Below are 26,966 nucleotides of genomic sequence, written 5' to 3' on the forward strand. Positions count from 1 at the left end.
TGAATAATATTTGATTAAACATACACTGTGTTTTCTATATCCATTCATACATCAAAGGCCATTTTCATTTCTTGGCTATTATGAGCAATCCTGTTATAAACGTGGGAATGCAGATCTTTTAGCAATTCTTTTTTCATTACCTTTTGATAGGCTCAGAGGTGGGATTGCTGGATCATATGGTGGCTTTATCTTTTAATTTTTTTTCAGGAATCTCCATACTATTTCCATAGTGGAATTACCAATTTACATTCCCACTGACAACATACAAGGGTTACTTTTTCTCCATATCCCTCCACAACATTTGTTATCTCTTACCTTTTTGGTATTATCTGTCTTAATAGGTGTGGTGTGAATTCCCATTGAGATTTTAATTTGCATGACAACAATGATTAAAGATATGAGCCTTTTCATATTCTTGTTGGTCATCTGAATTTCTTCTTTTGAGAAGTATCCATTAGGTCCTTATGCCATGTTTTAATTGAGTAATTTATATTTTTAGTATTGTTGTATGAATTGTTTATATATTTTGGATATTAACCCCTTATTGGATATATATTTTGAAAATATTTTTCCCCATTCTGTAAGTTGCCTTTTATTTTATTATTATTTTTTTCTGTGCAGAAGCTTTTTAGTTTGATGTAATCCCACTTGTTTATTTTTACATTTGTCACATGTGCATTTAGTGTCATCTCCAGAAAATTATTGCCAAGGCCACTGTCAAGTTTTTTTCCTGTTTTCTTCTATGATTTTTCCAGTTTAAACTTTTAATTTTAAGTCTTTAATTCATTTTGAGTTTATTTGTATGTTATGGTATGAACTCTTTCATCTTTGCATTGGCTCCATTTATTTAATTGTTATTTTGTTTCTTTGTTTTGGAGTGGTGTGGTGGTACTGGTGATTGAATGTAGAGGAGATTTACCACTGAGATATATCACCAGTCCTTTTTGTTTTTTTCTTTCCTTTCCTTTTCTTTCTCTCTCTCTCTTTCTTTTTTTTTTTTTAATTTTGAGGCAGAGTCTTGCTAAGATGCTGATGCTGGCCTTGAACTTGTGATTTTCCTACTTCAGGCTCTGGAGTTGCTGGGATTATGGTGCGTGCTGTAGCACCCGGCCCATTGGCTCAGTTGAATGTGGTAGTTAATATATATTTTGGGAACTGCAGTAGAATAACTGGGTTTGAATATCTTTCTGTCCTGCCTTGTCACTTTATCCAGCTTCCTTATTACCTCAGATTTGTGATCTGTGAATATAAATGTTTATATTTATATATTTTATTCCTAAAATAAATAGCATTCAGCACTAGAAACTGGTGGAAAATAAATAATAAATAGTAGCCATTAGAAATTATTGCTAGCTTTATATGTCTATGTTAGGAGCATGGGATAATATATAAGAATGGGATAAAACTGGAGAGGACTAATAAGGCTAGATAAGGGGAGGTTTTGGTTGTTAGGTTAAGAGGCTTATATGTATGTTACAAGGCAGTAAGCCATCTAACCAGATGTAGTCAGAATCAATTATATTTGAACAGTGCCTGTTGATAGTCTGGGTACCTGTTAGGTTATCATAGTAGCCTGGATGAAAAAAGAATGGGGATAATTGATGGAATCTGAATGATACAGATTGTATCAAGATCATTCAGAAGTTTAGAACCTGCTTGGTTGGGATATTTATGTTAATCAGAAATGAAAATTAGAATGGAGAGGACCTAGTTTTTTGTTTAAGAATATAAAATGATTCAGTCATAGAATTGAAACTTCAGGCTGCCACTAAGACATTAATGAAGGAGGCCTGTAATCAACATACTTTTATGTTTGAAAATGAGAATCTAGATTTCCTTGGCGGAAAAATTAGGACTAGAAATGAAGATTTGGTAGTAATTTTCATTTTGGGTATATTTGTAGTCTTGCAAGAGTGTATTACATATAGTGAGTACCAGTAAAATAGATGTGTGAAAAATGTGTAATTGTTAAAAATTGATTCCATTGTTTTGCTGTCTCTAGTAGCATTACCTTCTAGAATTTCTTTAGTTTTATCTAAAATGAAACTCTAGAATAATTAGTAATAATACTAATATAGTCAGGACAGGGATCTCTCTTTGGTCTAAGTGCGAGCCTCATGAAGAAGGCATTGTGTCTTCAAGATTCAAAGTAGAACCTGTAATGTATATTCTGATGTCATAACTGCTCACATTTTGCCAGTTGAAAATTATTGAATAATTCCAATAGCTTCAGGGCACTTTAGATACTTCTAGTCTCGAAGTTTTGTTTCAGGCAAGCAAAGTGCTATTACTATTTTTACAAATGAGATGGATGAAGCCCACACTTTGAACTTGCTTAAAATTATTAAGTTGATAGAAGCACAGAAGGACTAAACATCTCGCTGTGTTAGCTGTTTATTACCACTAGGGTTTCTCAACCCTGACAACTGATATTTTGAGCTGGATAATTCTTTGTTGTGACTAATTGTTCTGTGCTTTGTAGGTTATTTAGCAGCATCCTCAGCCTCTACCACTAGATGGCAGTAGCACCTCCTTCCCTTTCTAGCATTCAGCCCCAAATGACAGGCTAGATATCCTCTTGGGGCAAGATTGCCCCTTATTGCAAGCCACTGCTTTACACAAGGAATATAACACTTATGCTTCCAGTTAGTTTTCCGTCTCCTTTAGTTTTAAAAAGTTCCCTTTGCTATATGGCCATCTACTTGAAAGCCAGGGTCAGCTCATATTTGCTACTTTGTTAACATTACTTTGTTGCCTGATATTTACATTCACTGCCTTTTTTTAAGATGGTAATATGATATCTTAGGTCACATTGAAAATTGCATTCAGACACAAAGCCACTCCTGGTTGTTTTCAATAGCTCACCTGATAAAATTCAATTTATTTCTATAGAACTAAGTATTGCATTTATCAGTTAAATATAGTTTTGATAATAATTTAATCTAAATCCATGTTGGCAAATTTAGTGAAATTAAAATGCATTACTAATTAAACACTAGAATATGTAGTTTGAATGGATATTTTGTGTTGTTCTTGTTTATTGTTCTTATTTATAGTTTGGCAAGATTCTATGTTTCAGAGTGATAGATCATAAATATTTGTTTTTAAGGCTTAAATCTGCATTATATAATGTCTTTTCCCCTATTTGTGGATCATAAATATGATTCTTTTGATAGTGATTGATATATTGTTTCATAAATATTGCTTATTTAACTTATTTCATCATTTCAAATATTCTATTTAAAAATAAATTTAAATATACCAGAGGCAGATATTTTATAACAAGTCTTATAATTCTCCAAATCTGCCTCCCTTATTTTCCTCCCTTTTTCCCTGCCTCCCTCCCTCCCTTCCTTTCTTCCTTCCGTACTGGTGATTGAACTAGGGCCTTGCACATGCTAGGTGAATGCTCTACCATGAGCTACATCCCCAGACTCTTATTATTTTATTCTTTATAATGTACTGATTAAGCTTTTCACTCATGTTTTACAGGCACAAGTTGATATGACTTCTGCTAAAGTAGAATTCACATTCTAATAGGTATTTCAGTACATTTTACTCATAGAATCTGTGTTATTGTTGAATCTACATTTAATAATTAGAAACTATAGTACTTAAGATACCATTTTCTAATTTTTTAAATCATACATTTCATTTATATATTCTGGACATTAAACCCTTTTCAGATATATAATTTGCAAACATTTTCTTCCATCATGTGGGCTGTTTTTTCACTATCTTGGTAGTGCCCTGTGATGCACAAAAGTTTTATTTATTTATTTATTTATTGTACTGGTGATTGAACTCAGGATTTCATGCATGCTGGGCAAGCTACATTCCCAGACTTTTGAAAAATTTTTACTGAGATGGGTATTGTGAAGTTGCCCAGGTTGGACTCCAACTTTAAATTTTCCTATCTTAGTCTTCTGAGTAGCTAGGATTTACAGTTGTGCACCACTGTGCTGGACTTTAAAGGTTTTAAATTTTGAAGAAGTCCATTTTATCTGTTTTTTTTTTCTTTAGTTGTCCATGCTTTTGAAACCCAGTCTAAATCCATTCCAAAATCCAAGGTCAAGAAGATTTACTCCTGGGCTGGGGATGTGGCTCAAGCGGTAACGTGCTCGCCTGGCATGCGTGTGGCTGGGTTTGATCCTCAGCACCACATACAAATAAAGATGTTGTGTCTGCCAAAAACTAAAAAATAAATATTAAAAAAATTCTCTCTCTCTCTCTCTCTCTCTCTCTCTCTCTCCCTCTCTCCTCTCTCTCCTCTCTCTCCCTTCTCTCTCTTTAAAAAAAAAGAAGAAGAAGAAGAAGAAGATTTACTCCTGTATTTTCCTCATATGTGTGGAAAGACTTATGTATGCTATTATATTTAGGTTTTGGATTCATTTTTAGTTAATTTTTGTATATACTGTGGAGTCTGTCTCTAATGTTTTACATGTGGAAATCCCACTGTCCAGCACTCTCTGGAAGAGAGTATTCTTCCCTCATTGAATGGACTTGGTGCCCTTGTAAAACATCATTTGCCTATGGATATATAGGTTTATTTCTGTACCCTAATTCTATTTCATTGGTCTTTGTGTCTATCCTTTTGCCAGTATTGCATTGCTTTGATTACTGTAGCTTTTGAGTAAGTTTTAGAAGTAGAAAGTGAGAATATTTTTGTTCTTTTTAAAAGATCAGGGCTGGGGATGTGGCTCAAGCGGCAACGCGCTCGCCTGGCATGCGCGGGGCGCTGAGTTCCATCCTTAGCACCACATAAAATAAAAAGATGTGTCCACCGAAAACTGAAAAATAAATATTAAAAAAATTCTCTCTCTCTCTCTCTCAAAATAAATAAATAAAAGATCATTTCAGCTCTTCAGGATACCTTGGAATTCTATGTGATTTTGAAGTTTAGTATTTTCATTCCTATGAAAAATGTTGGAATTTTGATAGGAAATGCATTGACTCTGATATAAATGGTCCCTAAGTAGTACTGACATCATAGCAATATTAAGTCTTTTTATCTATGAATATGTGGTCTCTTTCCATTTTTATTCCTTATGTAACTTATCAATGTTTTATAGTTTTTGCTATATGGATCATTCACTTTCTAGGTTAAATATATCCCTGTATATTTTGTTCTTTTAGAAGCTATTGTCAATTTTCTTTTTGGATTTTTATTGCTGGTATATAGATACTAAGTCGAGTTTTTGCATGGATAATATCACCAAAAATATTCTTTGAGATGTGTTTTAGTAAAAGCTATACAAGACCTGTATACTGAAAACTATAGAACATTACCGAGGTTCACTTAAGGAGACTTAAATAAGTGCAGAGACTTTTAGTACTTATTGATCATAAGATGCAGTGTGAAGTTATCTTTTTTCCCCTTAATCTATTGATTTAGTACAATCCTGATTAAATTCCCAGTAAGGTTATTTTTCATAGAAATTGACAAGCTGATTTTAAAATTCATGTGAAAATAAAATGTCACATTAGCTAAAAGTGTTTTGAAAAAGAAAAAAAGTTTTGAGGATTTGTACAACTTGTTTTCAAAATTTATAAGTTGAGACTGTGCTATTAGCAGAAAGAAAGGCATATATGTCAATGCCACAGATTAGTGAGGACAAAAATATACTTATATTTCTAACAACTGATGTTTGACCAAGGTGCCATGAGGAAAAGACAATCTTTGTAACAAATTGTGCTAGATTAATTTAATATTCATCTGCTGAACAGTGAACTAAGCCTTTACATCACACCATATAAATAAGTAAACTTGAAATGAATCATCTACCTAAAAATAAGAGCTAAAACTATGAAAGTTCTCTAAGAAGACACAGTAGGGAAAATTCTAGTGACTTTAGATTAGAAATGGATTCCTTAAACAGGACACAAAAACTTGCAGATTATGTAATTTTAAAATGGCTAATATTTAGGGGGGCTGGGGTTGTGGCTCAGCGGTAGAGAGCTCGCCTAGCACGTGCGAGGCGCTGGCTTTGATCCTCAGCACCACATTAAAAAAATAAATAAATAAAATAAAGATAAAAAAAGATATTTTTAAAAACAATGGCTAATTTTGACCTCATTAAAATAAAAAAAATACTTTGCTCTTCAAAAGAAATTGTTAAGAAAATGAAAAGGCTGTCCAAAGATTGGTAGAAAATATTTGTAATACATACGTGAAAAATATATAAACAACTCTTCTTACAAGTCAATGATGAAACAAACAGCTCAGTAAAAATAGGAATAAAAGATATGAATACTAAGTAAATGAAAAATCTTCAACATTTGTTAATTGTTAGAGAAACGCAAATTATGAAAATGGTTAAAACTGAAAAGACTGACAATGCCTAGTCCTAGGGTAGATGTTGAACAGGCTGACCAACATAAATAGCTGGTTGGAATGGAAAACATTACAGCCTTGCTGGAAAATAGTGTGATGATTTTTTTACAAAGTAAAACATGCATTTACTACGTGATACTATCATTCCATTCTTCTAGGTATTGATCTAGGAGTTATGAAAACATGTATATATGTTGAGTAGCATTATTCATGATAGACAAAAACTGTGAGCAATCCAGATATCCATCAAACTGTAAATCATAAGCAATTGGTGTTATATGTATACAAAGGAATCTTACTCAGCAATAAAAAGGAACAAACTCCTAATACGTAACCAGCATTACTGAATCTCAAAAACCTTATGTTGTTGTTATGCATTTCTGAGGAGCCACACAGCTATAGTGATAGACAGCAGATCATCGTTATGAAAAATTAAGGAGAGAATTTACTGCAAATGTCGGGATGCAACTTTTGGGTCACTGAAATGTTCCATGTTATGATTTTGGTGATAGTTATATGGCTGTATCTCTTTGTTAAAATTCATTGCCTAATTTTGCTCATTGTAATTTATCCCTCAGTAAATATGAATAAAGAAAAATAAGTTTTAAAAAAAATGTCAAACTTTCTTTAAGCCATAGAAAGATTAGATTGAAAAACTGGTTTTATTTTTCTCGGCTTTCATAAGGAAGGGTCTGTATCTTTGGTAGGAAAAGAAGAAGGGCCATCAGAAAGGAGGGATATATTTAGTCTCATTTGTTGGTAGAAGATAAAAAAATCATGTTCAGAAAAGAAGTAATTTTGCTTATTAATAAAAGTAATGTTATATTTAATAAATTGAATTTTGAATTTTTAGCTTGTTACTAATTATTATCATCATTTTAATTCACTTTAGAAATATAAGCCTGGTCGATGCGATGATATTTTGAAATGGAAACCCCCGAGTCTGAATTCTGTAGATTTTCGCTTAAAGATAACAAGAATGGGAGGAGAAGGGTAAGTATTCCCCTTACCAATACTTTCTCCCAATCTGTCATTTTTGCATGAAATAATAATCTAAGGCTTCTTTATTTCTAGGGTATTTTGCAATATGTTTAAAAAGAATGTGAAATATTTTCTATTTTGCGTGTACATCTATCTTATTTTTAAAGATAATTCATTCCTTTGACCTACAGTGACTAACATTTTGTAGCAACCTTTAAATTTTGCTTTTAGCCTTAAAAATCCTTTTTAATTTTAAATGGCTACCAGCGATATTAAAAATAAACTTAATCCTACCAATAAATGTAAGGTGATCATAGGGATTATGATAAGATTTATTGAAATAAGTATTTTTTTACTTTGAAAAGATATTACTTCAAATGGTTTACTAGTTCAAATAGTTTACATATAAGTAATTTACATATACTTGCATTGCACAACAAACATTTATTCATACTTTAGTTAGGGTAAAGTTTTCATGTTGACATTAAGTTTTTTTTATGATGTTAGGAGTTAATTTTTTCATTTATTAGAATGCCTCCTTTGTGGTTGCTGTTTTAGAATAAAAGATGCTTCAGCATGAATATGTTCATTGCATTTTCAAATTGTTTATTTTACTTTGTTCTACAAATTTTTAAGACATTTAAGTAAATACAACAAAATGAAAAATGCTTAATCGTCAGGAGAGATCATAAAAAAGTGAATGATAACAGTAGCAAAGAGATTACAGTTTACCAATGTATGCCATGAAATTCATTTTACCTATCAAATGTAAAACAGGTATGCCTTTTGTAGATAGTGAAAGAAAGGATATACTTTTAAAAATAAGAGATAACAAGTATAAGAGAGGATGTGGAGAACAAGGAACTCCTAACTCCTGGTATTTTGAAATGGAAATGGGCACTATTAGTGGGAGTGTGAATTGCATAGTTACTATGGAAAATGGTATGGAGATCTCCCAAATAAAATAAAATAACCATATCATCCAGCAATCTCATGTCTGAATATATCCATAGGAAACACCATCAATAATTTGGAAAGAGATCCGTACATCCATGTTTATTTCAGCATTATTTATCATAGCTGAAATGTGGAACAAAGGAAAGACAAATAAATAAAAATTTATATTCAGTATTAAAAAGAAAGAAAATCCTATCATTTGCAATAATATGTATGACCCTGGAGGAAAATATGCTAAATGAGATAAACACAGATAGATGGATACTGCATGATCTTATTTGTATGTGGAATCTAAAAAGTCAAACTCGTCGAAGTAGAAAGAAGAATGGTCTTTGACAGGGGCTGGGTGTTGTGAAAATCGGGATATGCTGATCAAAGGGCTTAATGTTTCAGTTATGTGGGCTGAATAATTTAAGATCTAATGTATACCATGGTAACTATAGTTAATATTGCTGCACTGTATACTTGAAATTTACTTAGAAGGTAGAGCTTAAGTGTTCTTAACACACACACACACACACACACACACACACAACTGTGTGAGGTGATAGGTATGATAATTAGCCTTATTGTGGTCACCATTTCTCGTTTCACAATGTATTGAATATTAAAAAATCACACTGTGCACTATAAATAAAATTTATTTGTCATGTATACCTCAGTAAAGGTGGAAAAAGGTTAAAAAAAAAAAGGATATGTTATCTGTTATAGGAATTGAGACTCCATAAGATTAGTCTCTTAAGAGAGCAAAAATTCTCAAAGAAAGGATACTATGCAAAGTATTGAATTCTAAGTAACGAAAGGGCTTTAACTAGGCATATGGATACTAGTTTTCAAAAAATAGGGTATTTAATATTTTACATCTTTACATCCTAATTGTTCAGAACTTAATTAGCGATTGAGACTTAATGGCCAAAATAAAATAAAATAAAATAAAAAATTGGTAGAGAATAATTTTCTGGGGCCCCTAAATAGGTATTTTGCATTCATGGTCTGATTTTAACATAAGAATAGATAAGTTTCAACTATTGATGGGAATGGGTAGATAACACATTAATACCCACATGTATGAATGATTTTGGGGGCAGTTTCCAAAATAGTTTCTCTGATTTAAATGTTGGGTAAATATTGATTTGTAGTAAACTCAATCTCTTATTACCTGTTTTTGTGCCTCAGGTTCTTCATCATTAAATAGAAATCAGCCTCATAAGAGTTTTCTGAGAATTAAATATGTAAAATATCTAGAATAGAACCTGGCACATGATAAAACATTTCAATGTTTGCTATTATTTTTGTTTTAATTGAAATAGGTTTAAAAGTCCATATTTCTTTCTTGTCACTCCTGCAGTTTTACCTGTTACTGGTGTACCACGTAAGTTCAGCTTCCTATGTGAACGGTTTCCTATTTGATGCCAATCTTTGTTAATTTTTCCCTTTTGAAATGCATGTATTTTTGACTCATGAATTTAAAATGGTTAAAAAGGGACCAGTGTCTCTGAAAAAGACAGTAACAAGTGGTGATGAGAATGTGGAGAAATATTGATATTAAGATTGTAATTGGTACACTTTGGCCTGCAGTTTGGTAGTTCCTCAGAATGCTAGAGACCCAATTAATTCTACTTTCAGGGTATGTATACCCAAGAGAAATGATAATCCATGATTCTTCTTAGCAACATTATTTATAATAGTCAGAAGATGTAAACAACTCATATATCTGCCAACTGACAAATGGATTAATATGTAGACAAAATAGCTCTTCTATCCATCACAGCAGTGTAGATCTTCTTAAGCAAAGGGGCTCTGGATTTATACCACCTGCATTTCAATTCCAAACCTGCCACTCTTAATCAAGTTAACGTAGTCTCTCTATTGCTTATGTTTCTAGAACTCTATAATATGGATAATTGTAGAGCCTACCTCCTGTTGGAGTTTAATAAAATAATGCATGTAAAACATTTAAGATTTTTGCATGTTTCACAATGAATATTAAATATGTATTTGTCATTATTAATTTAAAAAAGGTCACTACCTCTTTATATTATCCTTTGGCAGAAAACAGAAGAGCCATATTATCTATGGCTGTGAGATATAATGTTGGTCATGCCAGGCAAAAGCAGATATCTTCTGATAGTACTTCAGATTGGTATAGAAATAAAAGTATTTGTCATTTTGTGGTTGTATATAATCAAAGAGGCTTTGTTTATTTGCTTCATTAAAGATAGCACATCTGGAATAGCAGCTGCAGTTGGTATAACAACCGGATTAAATTTATGATAATTCATAATTATTCTAAGTCTTTGAGGGTGGCACTTATCTCTGTACTTCCCTTGGGGATGTGTTACTGCTTTTGGATTGTTCTTCTGGTGGAGAGGGCAAGTTGTAGGGACTTTCATTTGGCCTTTTCTAGAATAATGACTCTTACTCAATGGGTCAGAGAGCCACAGTGAAAATTCTTTCAGTTGCCAAGTATTTCTTCCCAGTATATCCATCAACAGAAAAATAACCAAGATTGTATTTATGAAGATCCTTGTCCACTTAGATTTGTTCTTGGAATTTATTTAAACTACTTTTAACTGATACATAAGAACAAAAATTATACTTATTTATGGGTGCCATGTGATGTTATGGTATGGCTTTACATTGTGTAATGTTTAAATCAGGTCAAACTTCTATCTCTTCAAACATTTATTATTTCTCTATAGTGAAACCATTCAGTTTTCACATTTGCTTTTTGAAAAAAACAAAGACAAAAAACATAGCACACCAGAATTTTTTCCTTCCATATAATTGTAATTTATTTCTCTTTGATCAATCTCTTTGTTCTTTCTTCATCTCCACTCTCCCAGCTTCTGGTAATGAGTCTTCTCTTCTCAACTTGTATGAGATAACTTTTATTCTGTGTATGAGTGAGATCTCATAATACTTGTCTTTTTGTGCCTGGCTTTTTTCACTTAACATAATGATTCCAGTTCTATCCATTTTTTTGCAAATGACAGAATTTTATTTTTTCAGCCAGAAACACAATTATCACCCACATAGTGTAGTTCTCTATTTAATTGATGGATCATGAGGGCATTGTGTGTTTCTGACTACTTGTTTAAAGTGAGTGTCCTGTAATTTTTCAAGTGGTCTGGGCATTTTTTTTTTTTTGCCAGTGCACAGTCACCCTAGCAAATGCTGACAATCCTTTGGAAGATAGTTGGAAGATTTATAGTTAAGTGTTAGCATTTTTTTTTTCTGTAAAAAGCCAAATAGTAAATATTTTAGGGTTTGTGGTTCATTACAGTCTCTGTCTCAGCCACTCCATTTTGCCATTGTAATGCAAAATTGAACATAGGCAGTATGTGGATGAATGAACCTGCCTATGTTACAATGAAGCTTTATTTACAATAGCTGATTTCACACCTGGGGAACTATAGTTTGCCAACTGTAGTTTATAGTATACACTTGTGATAGTGTTGTAGGGTATTTCTCTGCAAGGGGATCTGGACCCCTTCTATCAAAGGGGCTTAGGTTTGTTGGCCAGTTAAGGTCTGTGCATTTGAAGATGAGAAGTGCTAGCTTCATAGAAGCTCAGTGGAAATGTGTAGAATGGATTAACTGGCTCTGCTTTACTTGCTATTGAAAAAGTCCTGTTAATCTGCTGACTAGAATTTTTTTCGTCTTGCTTATATTTATTTAAAAAATTGTGATTAATTCTGCTTTTCAGGTTTATTTGAACTAGTATTATTTTAAAGAAAGAAATTATAATGGTAAATATATTGAGAATGTTCAAAAATATTCTTTTATAAAAAGGATTAAGTCAGCAAGAATATAGTTAGTAAACTGTGGGGTGAAAAGCTTTTATTACTTTGCTCAGAAAGTTCTTCCCCCTTCCATTTTGAAATGGGATCTTGATCCGTTTATTTCTATTTCACTTAAAAATATTTGAAGAATTGAAGTTAGAGATAAAAACTCAATATAATCAGTATTAGTATGTAATATACTTAGTGACTTACGCTGTTTGGCATATAGCATATGTACATTTCTATGAATAATAATGGGTAACTTTCATCTTTTAGGAAATGACCCATAGTAACTGTTTTCTTTCTTTCTTTCTTTCTTTTTTAATACCTTTATTTTATTGATTTGTATGTGGTGCTGAGGATTGACCCCAAGGCCCCGCATTGTCAGGCAAGTGCTCTACTGCTGAGCCACAACCCCAGCCCCAGTAACTGCTTTCTTATTTGAAAATGTTCTCATCACCCAAGCATTTTGGAAGAATAATGCCTCACTGACTTTCAGTCTTTGAATGGTTACTATCCTGAATATTCTTGATAATGTTTTATTTCTGATATAGCCTAGGAGAGGAAAGTAGGGTCTGTGGCTAACTTCTTTTTAGTTCTGCAGCCTGGATATCTCTAGAGTATTATTGATTTCTGTTAACCTTTTTGTTTCATCCTCCCTACTTCTTAGAGAAAAATCATTTCCAGGCCACCTACTAAAAGCCAATATCATAATGAAAGTGCCTATAAATAACTAGTAGGAGAAAAGAGAATGTAGTTTTCTGCTTTTGATATTTTCACTTGTTAATTTATTTAAGAGAAATCAATATTTTTTTTTCATCATTTGGGTCTATAAAATTTTTCTTATTTATTTTAACACTGTTCTTTATATTGAGAGCCTTTTGCTTGTGTTATTTGTTCTCAATGCATGTTTTTCTTAATTGCAATCTCTTAATTTACCTTTTGTTTTTGTTATGAGAATTTTATTATCTATTAGATATCTCTGTGGAATCTTATAGATTAAATGTTACTTAATTTCTTACTTCACATTGAAGGTTATGGGGGAACTAATCCAGGTAATTTAGGAACACAATATTTGTAGAGCCTCTTAAGGGGATAGGATGAGAAGAATGGAAAGCAAATTTAGAACTTTGTTAGTAGTTTTTTTTGTTGTTGTTGTTCATTTTTTTTAAACGGTTTGGAAACTCTACAAACTATTTTAGAAATGTTACAGGATTGAAAAAAATGAGTAGAGAGATTGTTGAGCATCTGCAACGAGGAAGGAAGAAGACACAAATATTATATGGAGGAAGATAGTGAAGAACCCTATGGGATGGATTAAAAAATTTAAATTATTAAATATGTATATAAATATACATACACATACTCGTGTGTGTGTGTGTGTGTGTGTGTGTACATACACATAGGCATGTACTCAAATACATATAAATATGTGGATTCGTTTATGTACTGGGTGATACACATTCACACACATTTCTTAGCTCTGTCTACTGAGATAGTCTAAGATACCCTAGAAATAATGAGCACACCTGTCACCCATAATATTGGTGTCTAATACCATCCCTCACTGAAAAGAGCCAGATATCCTGGGAGAAATGACCTATTTTTAGTGCTGGATAGGGAGGATATGTTAAAGCATGTCAGAAAGATAGAGAATTTAAAGGGGCCCATAATTGAAGGAGCTTGAATGGACTCCCTTGTCAAATCTGTGATAATTTGAGCACCAAAAGGACAGTAATGAATTATAAGCTATGATAAAAACAGGATCCATGAGTTCATAGAGTTTGTAAATGAGAATAAGAAGTAGTTTTAGTAGAATGCTGATTAGTAAATATGGAGGGAGTCCTGAGAGAATCATTTTGTCACCTTCAGAGTAAAGTTTGGTTCCAGCAAAAATAATCAGTGGATGATACTAAGTCTAGGAGAGAAATTTTTCTGAGAAATAGAATAATTTCATGGTTTTAAAATATCTTTCTGTGGATTACTTATAATCTGCAAGGGGAAAAATAGTAACTATACAGTTACTTATCAAAATTAAATTAGGGGGCTGTAGCTCCGTGGTAGAGCGTTTGCCTCATGCTGGGGGATACTGGGTTTGATCCTCAGCACTACATTAAAATAAATAAAGATATTGTGCCCATCTACAACTAAAAAATACTAAGAAAATTAAATTAGAAGTGAGAATAAAATGGATATTGTTTCAGTCACCTAGTATTCTGACTATGGATGTATAGCTTTAATGAAGGAACAAAAAGATATCGAATGTGGAATTCTGGATTTTTTTTTAAAGGAATTTATATTATGCAAATATGTCAGGGTCATGAAGAAAATCTGAGAAATGAATACACATAACATACAATTTCAGGGGGTCGAAATAAAAATATATTATCTCTGAGAAGTGTAATATCTTTGAGATACTTCCCTACTCTTTACTATCCCTTTCTTTCTTGAGCATTTGTTCATTTTTGTCCTTCCTGTGTACCAAGCACTAAAGTATATTTAGTGATTATTTTCTAAATTGAATCACAATTTTCTGAATCATAATTACCACAGCACTGTTATAAAATTATTTTGGTGATTTCTTATCAAACAGACTTTTAATTATTATAGAACAATTAATAAACACTTTTGCTGAACATTAATCGTATAAAAGCTTTTTGTTTTCCTCTCCCTTATGAGGAGGGAGCATCTTGACCTTTTTAATGATACTGTATAGAATAAAGAGTATCAAGTTGGAAAGAACAATTTGAGATAACTGAATTTGAGGTATAATAAAAGAAAAAAGAGATAGTTTTGGAATCTTTTTAAAAATAGTGTTGAAATGTTTTAAGTCACTTAAATAAACATTTGTCTGATGTTTAGCATACTGGAACCTAACATAAAATAATGTTTATATTGACAGATGGAGATTGACTAAGTCTGTTACTTAAATATGTAAAGATAGTTGTAAAAGTTGCTTTTGGTACATGAAAATTCCAAAAGGGGTTTAGGATTAACTTGTGATAGGTGTACTTTGTGATTGGCTCATCAGATTTTAAATATTGTTGAAATCCTGTGTTATAACTGGACTGTCTGGGCTTATTTTGTTACTGTTTGTGATTTATTTTTATTGTTACTTAATTTTAATAAAAAATCTAGCATGTAAAATTTATTTAAAAAATTTGTTGATCCTGTCTTTGGCATCATCTATTAATTTTTCTAGATGTTCTTTACACATATCAATAGCCATACAGGTATTTTTGCTTCTTAGGGAATATAGCATTTTCTGTGTATTTATTAAATTAGGGTTTTTATTGTATTAGTCAATTTATTTATTCCCTTTACTAGTTCCACTCCATATAAGAAATGTTGAAGCCTGGAACTATAATCAAATATTCTTTGTATATATAATGTCTTACATTATATCGCCTCTTCTGCTTTTTTTTTTTTTTTGTGATTTGTTTGGTGTTTCTTTGCTTATCCTTTCATCTGAAGCCTTTTTGTTTTACTTTGGTAGGTAATGACCAGAACTATCAGCCTCTAAGATTCCTGGGCTTTGGGACATACCAAATATTTGATCCTCAAGGACCAATTTACACATTTTCAATGCAACTGTGCATGTTTGATAGATGACTGTTCCTTTTTATGAAATCAGTTCGTAATATAGCAGTGTGGTATGTTGAATGTTAGTTGGTAAACCAGGAATCTGGCAAGCTAAAGACAATTTTTAAAAAATTACTTTAGGTAAAATTTCTAAAAACATATTCTATCTAATTTTATATTTTGAACATGATTAAAGGGATAGAATATTTCCTGTGACTTTATATTAGTCTACTGCAGAAACAATTATTTATAATGAAAATGTGACTAAGCCCTAGTAAAATGAGGGTGGAATTTTGAAATTATCTGTTAGTACAGTTTGCTATATTAGAATTTGCCCTAAAGTATTTATGAAGTTACTCTATGTATATGTTGCTAAACACTCTAACTTCAAATTCTTATTTTTTTAAGAATAAAGGGAAGAAAGATTTCAGCTTTTAGCCACTGTGCATTTCTAAATTAAAATCATGAATAAATTTAATAGCTCTAATTATTAAAATAATTGTGAAATTATTAGTAATAGAACCATATTCCTTAACTTTCATAGTCTGTTTTGAATCGGGCCGTTTAATTTGGTGTAAAGAGTTAATTATGATGAGAGGATATTTAATATCCTGTAGCATATGACAGCTTCAAAATATAAATATGGTAATTTATTATAAGAAGAAGAAAGCTAGGATACATCATTGTTAATGCAGGCCTTTTATCTCTGGAAAATGGAACTCATATTAAGCTTTGAATCTCGGGAGAGTATATGGGGGAGGGTATGGGATAGGCTCACTTTATTCTTTGTGTACATCAGAAAATTAGACTTCCAGGTATTGAATAAAGGGATAGTAAGAACAATTACAAGATTTTTGCAAAGCTACATATAATGGTAGAGTGCTAGTTTCTAATATCTTAATTTTGATATGTTGGTACTTGTTATTTATAATCTTTGTTTAAAAATATCTTAATCATAGGAATGCATTTTACTGTGCAATAGCAATTTAAGTCCCCCCACCTTTTTTTTTTTTTTTTTGGAAATGCCTATTTATCATACCAGCATTTTCTAACATAGACACTATGGATTTAGCAATTGTATTTATATTAAATTACTATATTTCTAAATCTAAGATACTTTATATTCATATTGTTAAAGAAAAGCCATTGAAGGTTTTAGAAATATGTTTAGGTTATCAGAGGACACCTACATTATGCAGTTTTTTAAATGTTCATTTTATTTTCACTTAATTGTTGGAAAACTATCTAAACTACATGAAAGTTAACATGCTAATATTAAGAGTATTTTTACTGATCACTAGGTAATTATATGAGTTCTGCAAATATCATTAAATTTATCTCTTTTTTGGTAGTATTTAAATTTTTACCATTGGAGCTGGAATATGTGGTATTTAGATTTAAAAATTGCATGGGCATTTAAGTTGTGGGTTCATTGTAGAAGGTATAGACCATATTACTTGGTCTCAAGGGAGTTTAGAATAAATTAACTGTAAATTACATGAATTCATTACTAAGGAACAAAGACCCTTTTATCTTTTTTCAGAATCTAATTTATGTAAAAGAAAAAAATTCATATCCTACTTGTCTTCCACTTACTTTTCAACTTTTAGCATAAGTAGCAGTGCTAGTTATAATTGACTTTTATCACTATTTAGCAAGCATTTATTGAAAACCATCTGTGTTGTTAGATGCTGGGAATAAAAAGGATGAATAAGTTCTATCCTGAAAGAGTGAGTGACCTAACTGGGAGAACAGATTTAAGTTAACTATCAGTGTGAAAAATGCTGTGGATTCTGCTAGTGTGAATAAAGTGCTATAGGAGCTCAGGATAATTTTGTATCTTGTATATATAAAGTATAAAAGTGAAGCACAAAAATATTTAAGTTGTTATTAAGAGCACAAAGAATGTTCCATAGGAGATGGTTCAATTGAATAGAACTTTAAAAATACATAGGAATGGCATTCAAGATGGAAAGTATATCTGAAAGAAGGTGTGAAACATAACAGTGTTTATAAAATAACTAGAGTTTATGGGAGTGGAGATTTGAATAAAGTAGACCAGGACTAGATTATGATAGACCAAGAAAGCTAGAGTAAGGAATTAAAACTTATGCTTTATCTGGGCACTTGTAATTCCAACGGTTTGGGAGGATGAGGCAGGAGGATTGCAAGTTCAAACCCAGCCTGAGCAACTTAGCAAGACCCTGTCTCAAAATAAAAAATATAAAGGTCTGAGTATGTGGCTCAGTAGTTTGAGTGCCCCTGGGTTCTGATAACAAAACAACAGCAATAACAACAAACAAGCAACAACCCCCCCCCCCAAAAAAAAAAAAAAAACCCTTACACTGAAGAGTTAGTGACTTTTAAAAAGGGTAATATGAGGATTGGCTGTTCTATTTTGAAGAAAAGGAGGGACAAATTATAAGTCTCATTGATAAAGTGAGATATAAGCAAAGAGTTGAAGGAGGTGAGGGAACCAAATATATGAGGGAGGAACATAACAGAAGAAACAGAGGAGAAGATCCCAAAATCAGTATGGGAGCAAGTGTGACAAGAGATGACTAAGTGAAGGAAGTAGAGGGAATTAGAAGAGATTAGGACTCTGCCTTACTTATCATATTACAGCTGTTGTAAGGACTTCAGCATTTACTCTGAGGAAAGTAGGAGCTATTGCAGGGTTTGGATATGAGAATTGACATGATTTGGCTTACTGTATAATTCCTTTCATGGCTATGATGAGAATGAACAGAAATGGCCAGGTAAATCAATAAGAATTTATTTCAGGAATTCAGGGACTAATTTGTATGATTAGGTTGGTAACACTGGTGATGGCGAGAAGTCGTCAGATTCTAGATGTCTTTTGAAGGTGTACTGTGGTTATTTTATTTACTATGGTACAGTTCAGTTAAACTCAAATTACATTTCCAAGATTTCCTTTCCTTGTATGGTATTGGATAGAGCTAGCCATGTAAAATATGTGGTATATGGAAAGCAGAATTAAAGCAGCAGCTATTAAATTCAGGCATACACCTTGTTATTGCTCTGCTGGCTTATCTTGTTGGTGTGGGGCAGCAGTTGGCCTGACAGCTTCTCCCTGAATATTCTCCATTAACTTCTTTGAGTCATGGGCCAGGAGCATATGCAGCTCCATGGAAAGGGAAACATTTCTTACATAGATTATTTACAGCATCAGATTTAGATTGTGGTAAAACCCCACACAAGGGTTCCATTTTGTTCTCAGGCATTCCAGTGCCCTATTCTGTATCCTGGAGGTTTTCCTTTTTGCCCTGCTGCCATCAACTTCAAATATAGTTCTGCCATCAAATAAGAGAGGCAACAGACTCTGTAGAAGATTCCATAGACTTTGGCTTTGGCTATTCTGGGTTTCTTATTTTACTTTGATGGATTTTTACCTTCAGGCTCTGCACAAAGTTCTCACACTGAACCTCTAAGGAAAATCCCCTCTATGTAGGAGAGCAAGAGAAGAAAAGTAACCATGGAAATATTCCCCAAAAGTTTTACATAACAACAATCTGTCCCAAAGTAAAACTGTCATACAGAAGCTTATCTGACAAGGGAGAAGGGCAAGTACCAACTCCAACCCTGTTCAGCGTTCTGTCTAAGAGGCAAAAAATCAGATAAACAAAAGACTAAGAAATACTTCCAAAGCTCATAATCCAGGAAACACAGCCTTGTGAATTGTGCTGTTTTATTGTTCTTATATTGTGGCTCTAGAAGCTTCTGATTTATTTATGCTGATCTGGGCTGTGATTCCTTGTGAGTTTTCTTCTATGTGTCTAGATTTTAGGATGATAGCCTTATTATTTGAATTCTCTGGTAGTACTGAGCAAAGTAATTTATTTTTAATTTGTTACTTTTTTTTTGTTTTAAGGGTGGGAATGATAACTTCCAAGCTCTTTTAGAAGTTGTAGCTGCAACCAGAAATCTGTGATTTAAAATTTTTTCATTAAATTTTTAAATTTGTTTTAATTAGTTATGTATGACAGTAGAATACATTTATGCACTTTGATATATCATACATAGATGGGATATAATTTCTCACTTTTCTAAGGGTACATGTTTCAGAGTTATATTCATCATGTAGTCACATATATACATACAGTAATGATATCTGTTGTACTATTGTACTATCTTTCCTAGCCCCACATCCCCTCCCTTTCCCTCCCATTACTTCCCTCCACCTAATCTAAGGTAAGGCTATTCTTCTCTAGTGCCCTCCCACTTTATTGTGAATTAGCATCTGCATATTAGAGAAAACATTTGGCCTTTGGTTTTGTGGGATTGGCTTATTTTGGTTAGTAAGATATTCTTCAAGTTTATCCATTTACTGGCAAATGCCATAAAATCACTTTTCTTTAAAGCTGTGTAATATTCCATTGAGTATATACACCAAGTTTTCTTTATCCATTCATCTATTGAGGGACACCTAAATTGGTTCAATAGTTTAGCTATTGTGAATTGAGCTGCTATAAACATTGATGTGGCTGCATTACTGTAGTATGCTGATTTTAAGTCCTTTATTCTGTATTTCTTAATGATAACCTCTGTAATTCCTTAATAAAATGTATAAATGATGACCGTGCTAACAAATGTGAACATTATGGTAATGTTTACATTAGCCTTTTAAAATATATTTTTAATTGCATTTTTCTTGATATAATTTAGTCTGATAAATATTTATTTACCTGGAATTCTTTTGAATCCTTTTTGTTTATATAAATTAATAAGTATTTTGGAGGGACACTTGTATGCTAGCCTTTGTAATAGTGATTAGAATACAGTATGGGTTAGACACAATTCTTATTTCTCCTAGTGTAAAGGGGGAACAAATTTATACATGATTGAAAAGGTAGCACTAGGAAAGAGTAATGATCTTTGTATAGAAGAAGGAAGCATCTGTCTCTCAAATGAAGGAGTAGAGAAGGTTGGTTTTGAGGAATAAGTGGAAATTTATCATATAGACCTAGTAGGGAGATAATTCTAGGCAGTACAGAATATGTAAAGGCAGGCAGCAGAAATTGGAAACAACATGGGGTACTTTGAAAATTGTTGATAGCATCTTATTTTTGGATCTTCGACTACAAGGGGAGTTGTTTTAATGAATATAATGCAGAAGATCAGCCAGGTCATTCTATGGAGTTTATCCATTATCTTATATTTTGGGGGATTCATTGAAAGACTTAAGCAAATAAGAAAAGTAATCAGATTTGCTTCTAGTCATGCTAAGGACAACCTATAAAATGGGTTAAAAGCTTGATAAAGGAAAAAGAGAAGAGAAGAAAAGACCTTGGGTTGTGGAGGGAATTGTTTGTCTGCAGAGAAGAGAGAATAACTCAAAAGACATTTTTTGAAAAGAGAGATTTAGTGATTAGTTATGAGGATGAGGAGTAGAAGAAGCCCACTTTCTGTCCCTAAGGAGTCTGAGATCACCAGCAAAAGCATAATGAATGTTTTAAGACAAAGAATGGATTAAACAGGGTGGTTGGGTATGATTTTGGTTTTGGATGGATAAGTTTGGGATGTTTCAGTAGTATTACCCATCAAATGGTAGCATATATTATTCTGAATTTAGAAAGCAGTTTGGATTAAAGATATTGATTTAAGAGTAATCTATATGTTAAAAGCACCCAAGGGAATTAAATTGTCTAGGGTTAATGTATAAAATGAGAATTGATCTCATTTGTAGCCACAAATTTTGTGGATACAGCTGTGGAGAGCAATAATATTTAAGAGTTCTCAAAAGAAGAGAAGCCAATAAAATACATACATTGAAGGAAACTTTAAAAAAGAAAGAAAGGAAGGAAGTTCAGGAGAAAATAGGCCCTGGGACCCTGTCGGAGGAAAGAGTTAGTTGAATAATTTTTTAAAATGTCATGTAAAATTTGAACAAATGTAGGAAACATGATTTGATTTTATTATTTGCAAGTGAAGTTCCTTATTTTAAACTTTGTAGTTCTTTAGCCAACAATTATTTTCATTACAGCAGCTTTTCTTAGCTAGAAATTGCCTTTCCTTAACAAACGTTAAATACCCATCACTTCCTTACATTCACTTTTGCTCTTTAAAGAATTACTGTTTATTATTATTCTGTATTTGTATAAGTGATGATAGACCAGATTCCTAATATGTTCAGTAGTGTTTTTCTTCACAAGTGACCATGAAAATTCTCTTTTTAATTTCAGTTTCTTTTATGACATAAACAAATACCTTATTATTAACAGTCTGGGCAATTAAAATCTCTGAGTGAAAAAATTAATTAGTGCTTGATTATTAAGTGTGAGGGAGAGGATAAATATCTTGTCATTCTTTGTAATTAAGTTCGAGTCCACAGTTTAGTAAGGACAATTGACCAGGCAATTGTTTCAAAGAAGTTTGTCACTTGTGTAAAAAATTAGAGACTGGATTATGTATTTGAGTAAAGATAGGGGAATTAGGAATGATGATAAAGAGGTTGCTGATGAGAAAAATCTGTTTTCATTGTAAAGTTTAGGTAGGACAGAGTAAATATGTGAAGGCCTTGAAATCAAACTAAGTATAGATTTACTAATGATTTCTTATAACAACTATGTAGCATATTAATAATACCAAAGTCTTTAATAATTTTGGAAAAGTTTAACATATATTTATGATCTTATAATGAATGGTAAAGTTAAATAAATATTAGTAACAGATACTGTTCTTGGGAAATAAAATGTCCTAAAATCAAGTTTTGAGATTTAATCAGTATAATGGAAGCACATTAGACTAGGAGTTGAGATTGATCAAGGTTTTAGTCTTTGTATTTTACTAGCCTCAGAGTAGGGAACCTCCCTTTATTCTTCACCGTGTTCTAGTGCCAGTCTAGAAATACTCAACACTTGGTGGATAATGAAATGGATAAATAGACTGATAGATGACTAACCAAAGGATAACAAAGATATTCTGGAAGGTCATCCATGAATTTTTTTACCTGTTTCATGATAACATATAATTTGATACAAGTAGTAAGAGAACTGCTATTAAATATTTTTGAAAGAAAAAAACATCTTGTTGAAATAGATCTTTGATCTACAAACTAGAAGGCAAGTGTCCTTTTATTTCATAGGCTTTCTAGTAGAGATGGATTGAGCTTCTATAATACAAAAATCTGAAATGCCCTGAAATCTAAAGATGTTCAACTGTTAAAGTCTATGTAGCTATTCCAAAATGAAAACCTCTAAAATCTGAAACATTTCTGATCTTGAGTATTTTGTGTAAGGGATCCTCAACCCTGTATAGGTAAAAATTGAATTCTTTATTTAAACTGAATAAACCTACAAGGTAAAAAATGCTACATTTCCCCAAGTTTTATAGATAAAACAGAAGTTGGTAGGTAATAATTATTATGCAAAATATTTGTTTTTATTACAAAGGTCAAATATTAGGGCTAGTTTTGAAAAGTATTGGAACATTTGGAAGGCATGTATTAAAGTACTATAATTAATTTTTAAAGGTTTCAACATTTGAAAATTTCCTGGTAACCAGTAAAATACATTTAGATTAGAGGATGACCATTTATTTCAGTTCAAAGTTGCAGTGTCTATGAATGAAACCAAAAAGAAATAAAAAGCTTCAAAATTGTTGAAGAATGGCATGTAAATGAATTCAAAGTGATGATTCTCAAGCATGCCAGAAAAGTTTCATAGATGCCAAATGAAGGGAAATCCCAATGTCAAACGTGGAATTCTTGTATTAAGTAAGCATATACAGGTATTATGCAGTTGGCTAGGCAGAGGGATTGAAAAAGGTCAACAACCATGACAACCTCACTAAGGCTATTGAATTTATCAGTAATATACTAGCATTACAGAGTATTACTGAGCCTTAATTTCAGGCCTGCTATTTTCTTTTCATCTTGTTTTCTTATCTCAATGACTTGTACATTTTCCTTGAAATTACGTTACTTAAATATTTATTTTCTGTTACCCTAAATGTATATAAATCTAACTATTTTTATATTATGAAAATGGAAAGCTTTCTTTGTCATTAGGACAGATCACAGGATTGTGTTAAAAGGTAAGTGGTCATCTCTTAAATTTTTAAGGATCTTAGTATAGTTCCATGAAACATTAGGAGCTCTATAAATGGTACTTAAATGGTGAGTCAGCACTTTCTTCTGAATTCCTGAATTGTATTCTGTTCTTGTCCTAATCACACCAAATCAGTGCAGTAGTACAGCCTTTAAAAAAAAAGTTAACTGAGAAACAAGGTTGAGTGGTATAACATTGGAATGATTGTTTAAAATCCTTCTGAATTCACTACTTGGTAGGAAAAAAACATGAAATCCATTCTCAACCATTTATTGAATCTCTTTTGCCTAAACTAGTTTTTCCTCTGCCCCAGTTGCACATTCAGAATTACCCATTAAGTTAGTATAAACTATATACTAAGTGAGCCACAAGCACACTGTTTAAATCAAAATCCTTGGAAATGGACCTGAATCTCTTAAGATATTACAGATACATGCATACCTTGAACCTTGAAGATATTGTGGATTCAGTTCCAGATCACCACAATAAAGTAAATGAAGCAAGTGAGTGTTTTGCTTTTCTAGTACATATAAAAGTTATTTTTGCTTTATTCTGTAGGCTGTTAAATGTGTAGTAATGTTATGTTTTAAAAAATATGGCATACCCTAATTTAAAAATACTTAATTAAAAAAAAGCTAATAATCATCCAAACTATTGGAAAAATGGCACCAGTAGATTTGCTAGACATAGGATTGCCACAGACCTTCAATTAAAAAATATCCATAAAGTTTAATAAAGTGAAGCACAACAAATCAAGGCTACATAATTATTATGTGGCTCTGACTGAGTAGTACTGGTCTAAAGGTGTGGTTCTCAGCATGATGTGGGAACTCTGAGAGTCCTTGAAACCCTTTAAAAAGGGGGTTTGTGATGTCAAAACTATTTTTATAATAATACTTCAGTATGTCATTCACTAAGGAATGTATACAGTTCATTGTTATCTTTTCAGATTCTACTTCACAACTGACTTTTAAGAAACTGTTCACAAAGATTTAAAAAAAAAAGAAAGAAAAAACAAGTGCTTGCAAAAACTGGTGAAATCCAAATAAGGTCTGTTGTCTAGTTAATTGCATTCATTAATTGTGTTAATTTCCTGGTTTTGATAATGCACTCTGGGTATATAAGATGATACCACTGGGGAAGGCTGAGTAATCTTAGTATTTTGTAACTTTTTGTGAGTCTATAATTCTCATAATAAAGGATTTAAATAAATATAAAACTAGCACTTTTGTTTTGACATAGTATCAAAGAAGAGTGTTCATAAGTATCTGAAAAGACTTTTTTTTTGGTGGTACTGGGGATTGAACCCAGAACCTTGTGCCTTCAAGGCAAGCACCCTACCAACTGAGCTATATCTGCAGTTCCAAGGGCTTGATTTATTTTCATGTACTATAAGATGAGAATTCTGTTAAGCCAGACAGAAAACAGATTTACAAAACAAAACAAAAAAAACCATAAACAAAGTCCTTCTTACTAAATACATTTTTGTTTTGTTAAATAGTTATTTTTCATTAAAAATATTATTTATGTGATACATAATAGATTGCCTTGGTTATTTTTAAATGCTTTTAAAAATTTTCCTTGTTTTTCTTTTTATATAGTAAACATCAAAACACCCCCCTTAACAACAATAGCTCTTTGGGATCCTTAATAAGGAAGGGTAAATGCTTCCTTGAGCCTAAAGACTGAATTCTGAAGGGAATGAAGGAATACCAACCTGAAGCATTTTGTGAATCTATTCCATCAACTTTTTTTTTCTTCTTATTTATCATATATGTACAGATATTTTAAGACTTGAGTGAACCTAATATTCTTTAGTAATTCATATTGTCTTATATTTCCTGTTCTAGTTTCACTTCTCCAACCTGTCCAATGATGAGGACGTGAACTAACATGTCATTATTACAGGTTGAATGTTGTTTAACTAGAATGCTTAGGACCAGAGTGTTTCATATTTCAGAGGTTTTGAATTTTTAAAATATTTGTATAGACTTTACTGATTGGGAATCACTAATCCAAATATCTGAAATCTGAAATGTTCTAAAATCTGAAAGTTCTTGAGTACTGACAGGGACACCCAGAATTTTTTTTAGATTTTGAAGCAGTTTGAATTTTGGATTTTCTTAACCTGTTTAGAGATGCTTAAGTTATAGTTTTTTTTTTTTTAATAAAATCCTTGAAGCTATTGATCCAGAAAGTAATTATTTGTTTTTGTGGGTTTTTTTTCTTAATGGAAGGAGTTGGTATTAATTTCCTAGGCCAGCTGTAACAAATTACTATTAATTGGATGATTTAAAACAATAAAAATTTATTGTTTTACAGTTCTGGAGGCCAGAAGTCTGAAATCATAGTATCAGCAGAGTTGCACTTTCTCTTTGACGCCATAGGGGAGAATCTTTTCTTTGTCTCTTCTGGCTTCTGGTGGTTGTTGGCTTCCTTGGCTTGTTATCTGTATTTGTCTGCTCCATCTTCAACTGAGAATGTTTGTGGCCTCTCTTTTTGTGTCTCTTTTAAGAATGGTTGGGATTCGATTTAGGGCCCACCTAGGGCTTCAGAATGATTTTATCTTGAGATCTTTAATAATATTTACACACAAGATTTTACCAAGTGAGCTAACATTTGTAGTTCTAGAGATTTGGGTATAGACATACCTTTTGTGGTGACATCATGCAGTCCTTTATAGGATCATTTATAGTTTTTGTAATTCTTTTGTCTGTGATAGATTTGATTGAAAACTATAAAAAATAAATTTAAATCTAAAATCTTAAACATTGCTCTCAGCTAAAAATCATTCAGGGCTGGAGATATAGCTCTGTCTGGGGCCCTGGGTTTGATCCCCAGTACTACATGCCTCAAAAAATAAAAAATGAAAATTGAAAATGAAAAAAGGATATCTGTAAATTAAGTGAAAGTATGCAGAAGTGTATAGTTCTCATTTCCTAAATTGCAATTTTCCTAATTGTTGGTGTGACTAGTGATTTTTGGTTGAAACCTGGACATTTTGGATGTTATGCCATGGGATCCTGGGTCTTGCTTCAGTATTGTTTTTGCAGACCTCCCCTGACTCCAACCCAGCAGGAGAAAGGCAGGCATTAACTTGTTACTCTCAGATGGGGATGAAGGTTGTGTTCTCTACTTGGGTGAAGGAATGGAGGGTACTTCTTGTTACTGCAAGGTGGAGGTGAAAGTTCAGGCTTCCCATGTGGCCTCCACTGAAGTTAATGTTCTAGGGAGGTATACCTTATCATCACTGGATGA

The 26,966-nt window shown here is 32.2% G+C and overlaps 1 protein-coding gene across 2 annotated transcripts in view; it reads left to right on the forward strand.

Moving 5' to 3' along the window:
- The window catches only part of Rngtt (RNA guanylyltransferase and 5'-phosphatase), a 234,044-nt gene that overhangs the window by 127,936 nt on the left and 79,142 nt on the right, over window positions 1-26,966 (forward strand). For both annotated transcript variants that reach the window (XM_046431641.2, XM_046431631.2), the window contains one exon: window positions 7,227-7,327. In XM_046431641.2, coding sequence (XP_046287597.1) covers window positions 7,227-7,327 — 101 coding nt within the window. The remainder of the gene's footprint in view (window positions 1-7,226; window positions 7,328-26,966) is intronic.

Source organism: Marmota monax, unplaced genomic scaffold (assembly GCF_021218885.2).
Source record: "Marmota monax isolate L192 unplaced genomic scaffold, Marmota_monax_Labrador192_F-V1.1 WCK01_AAM20220418_F8-fsc00013, whole genome shotgun sequence".
NCBI lineage: Eukaryota > Metazoa > Chordata > Mammalia > Rodentia > Sciuridae > Marmota > Marmota monax.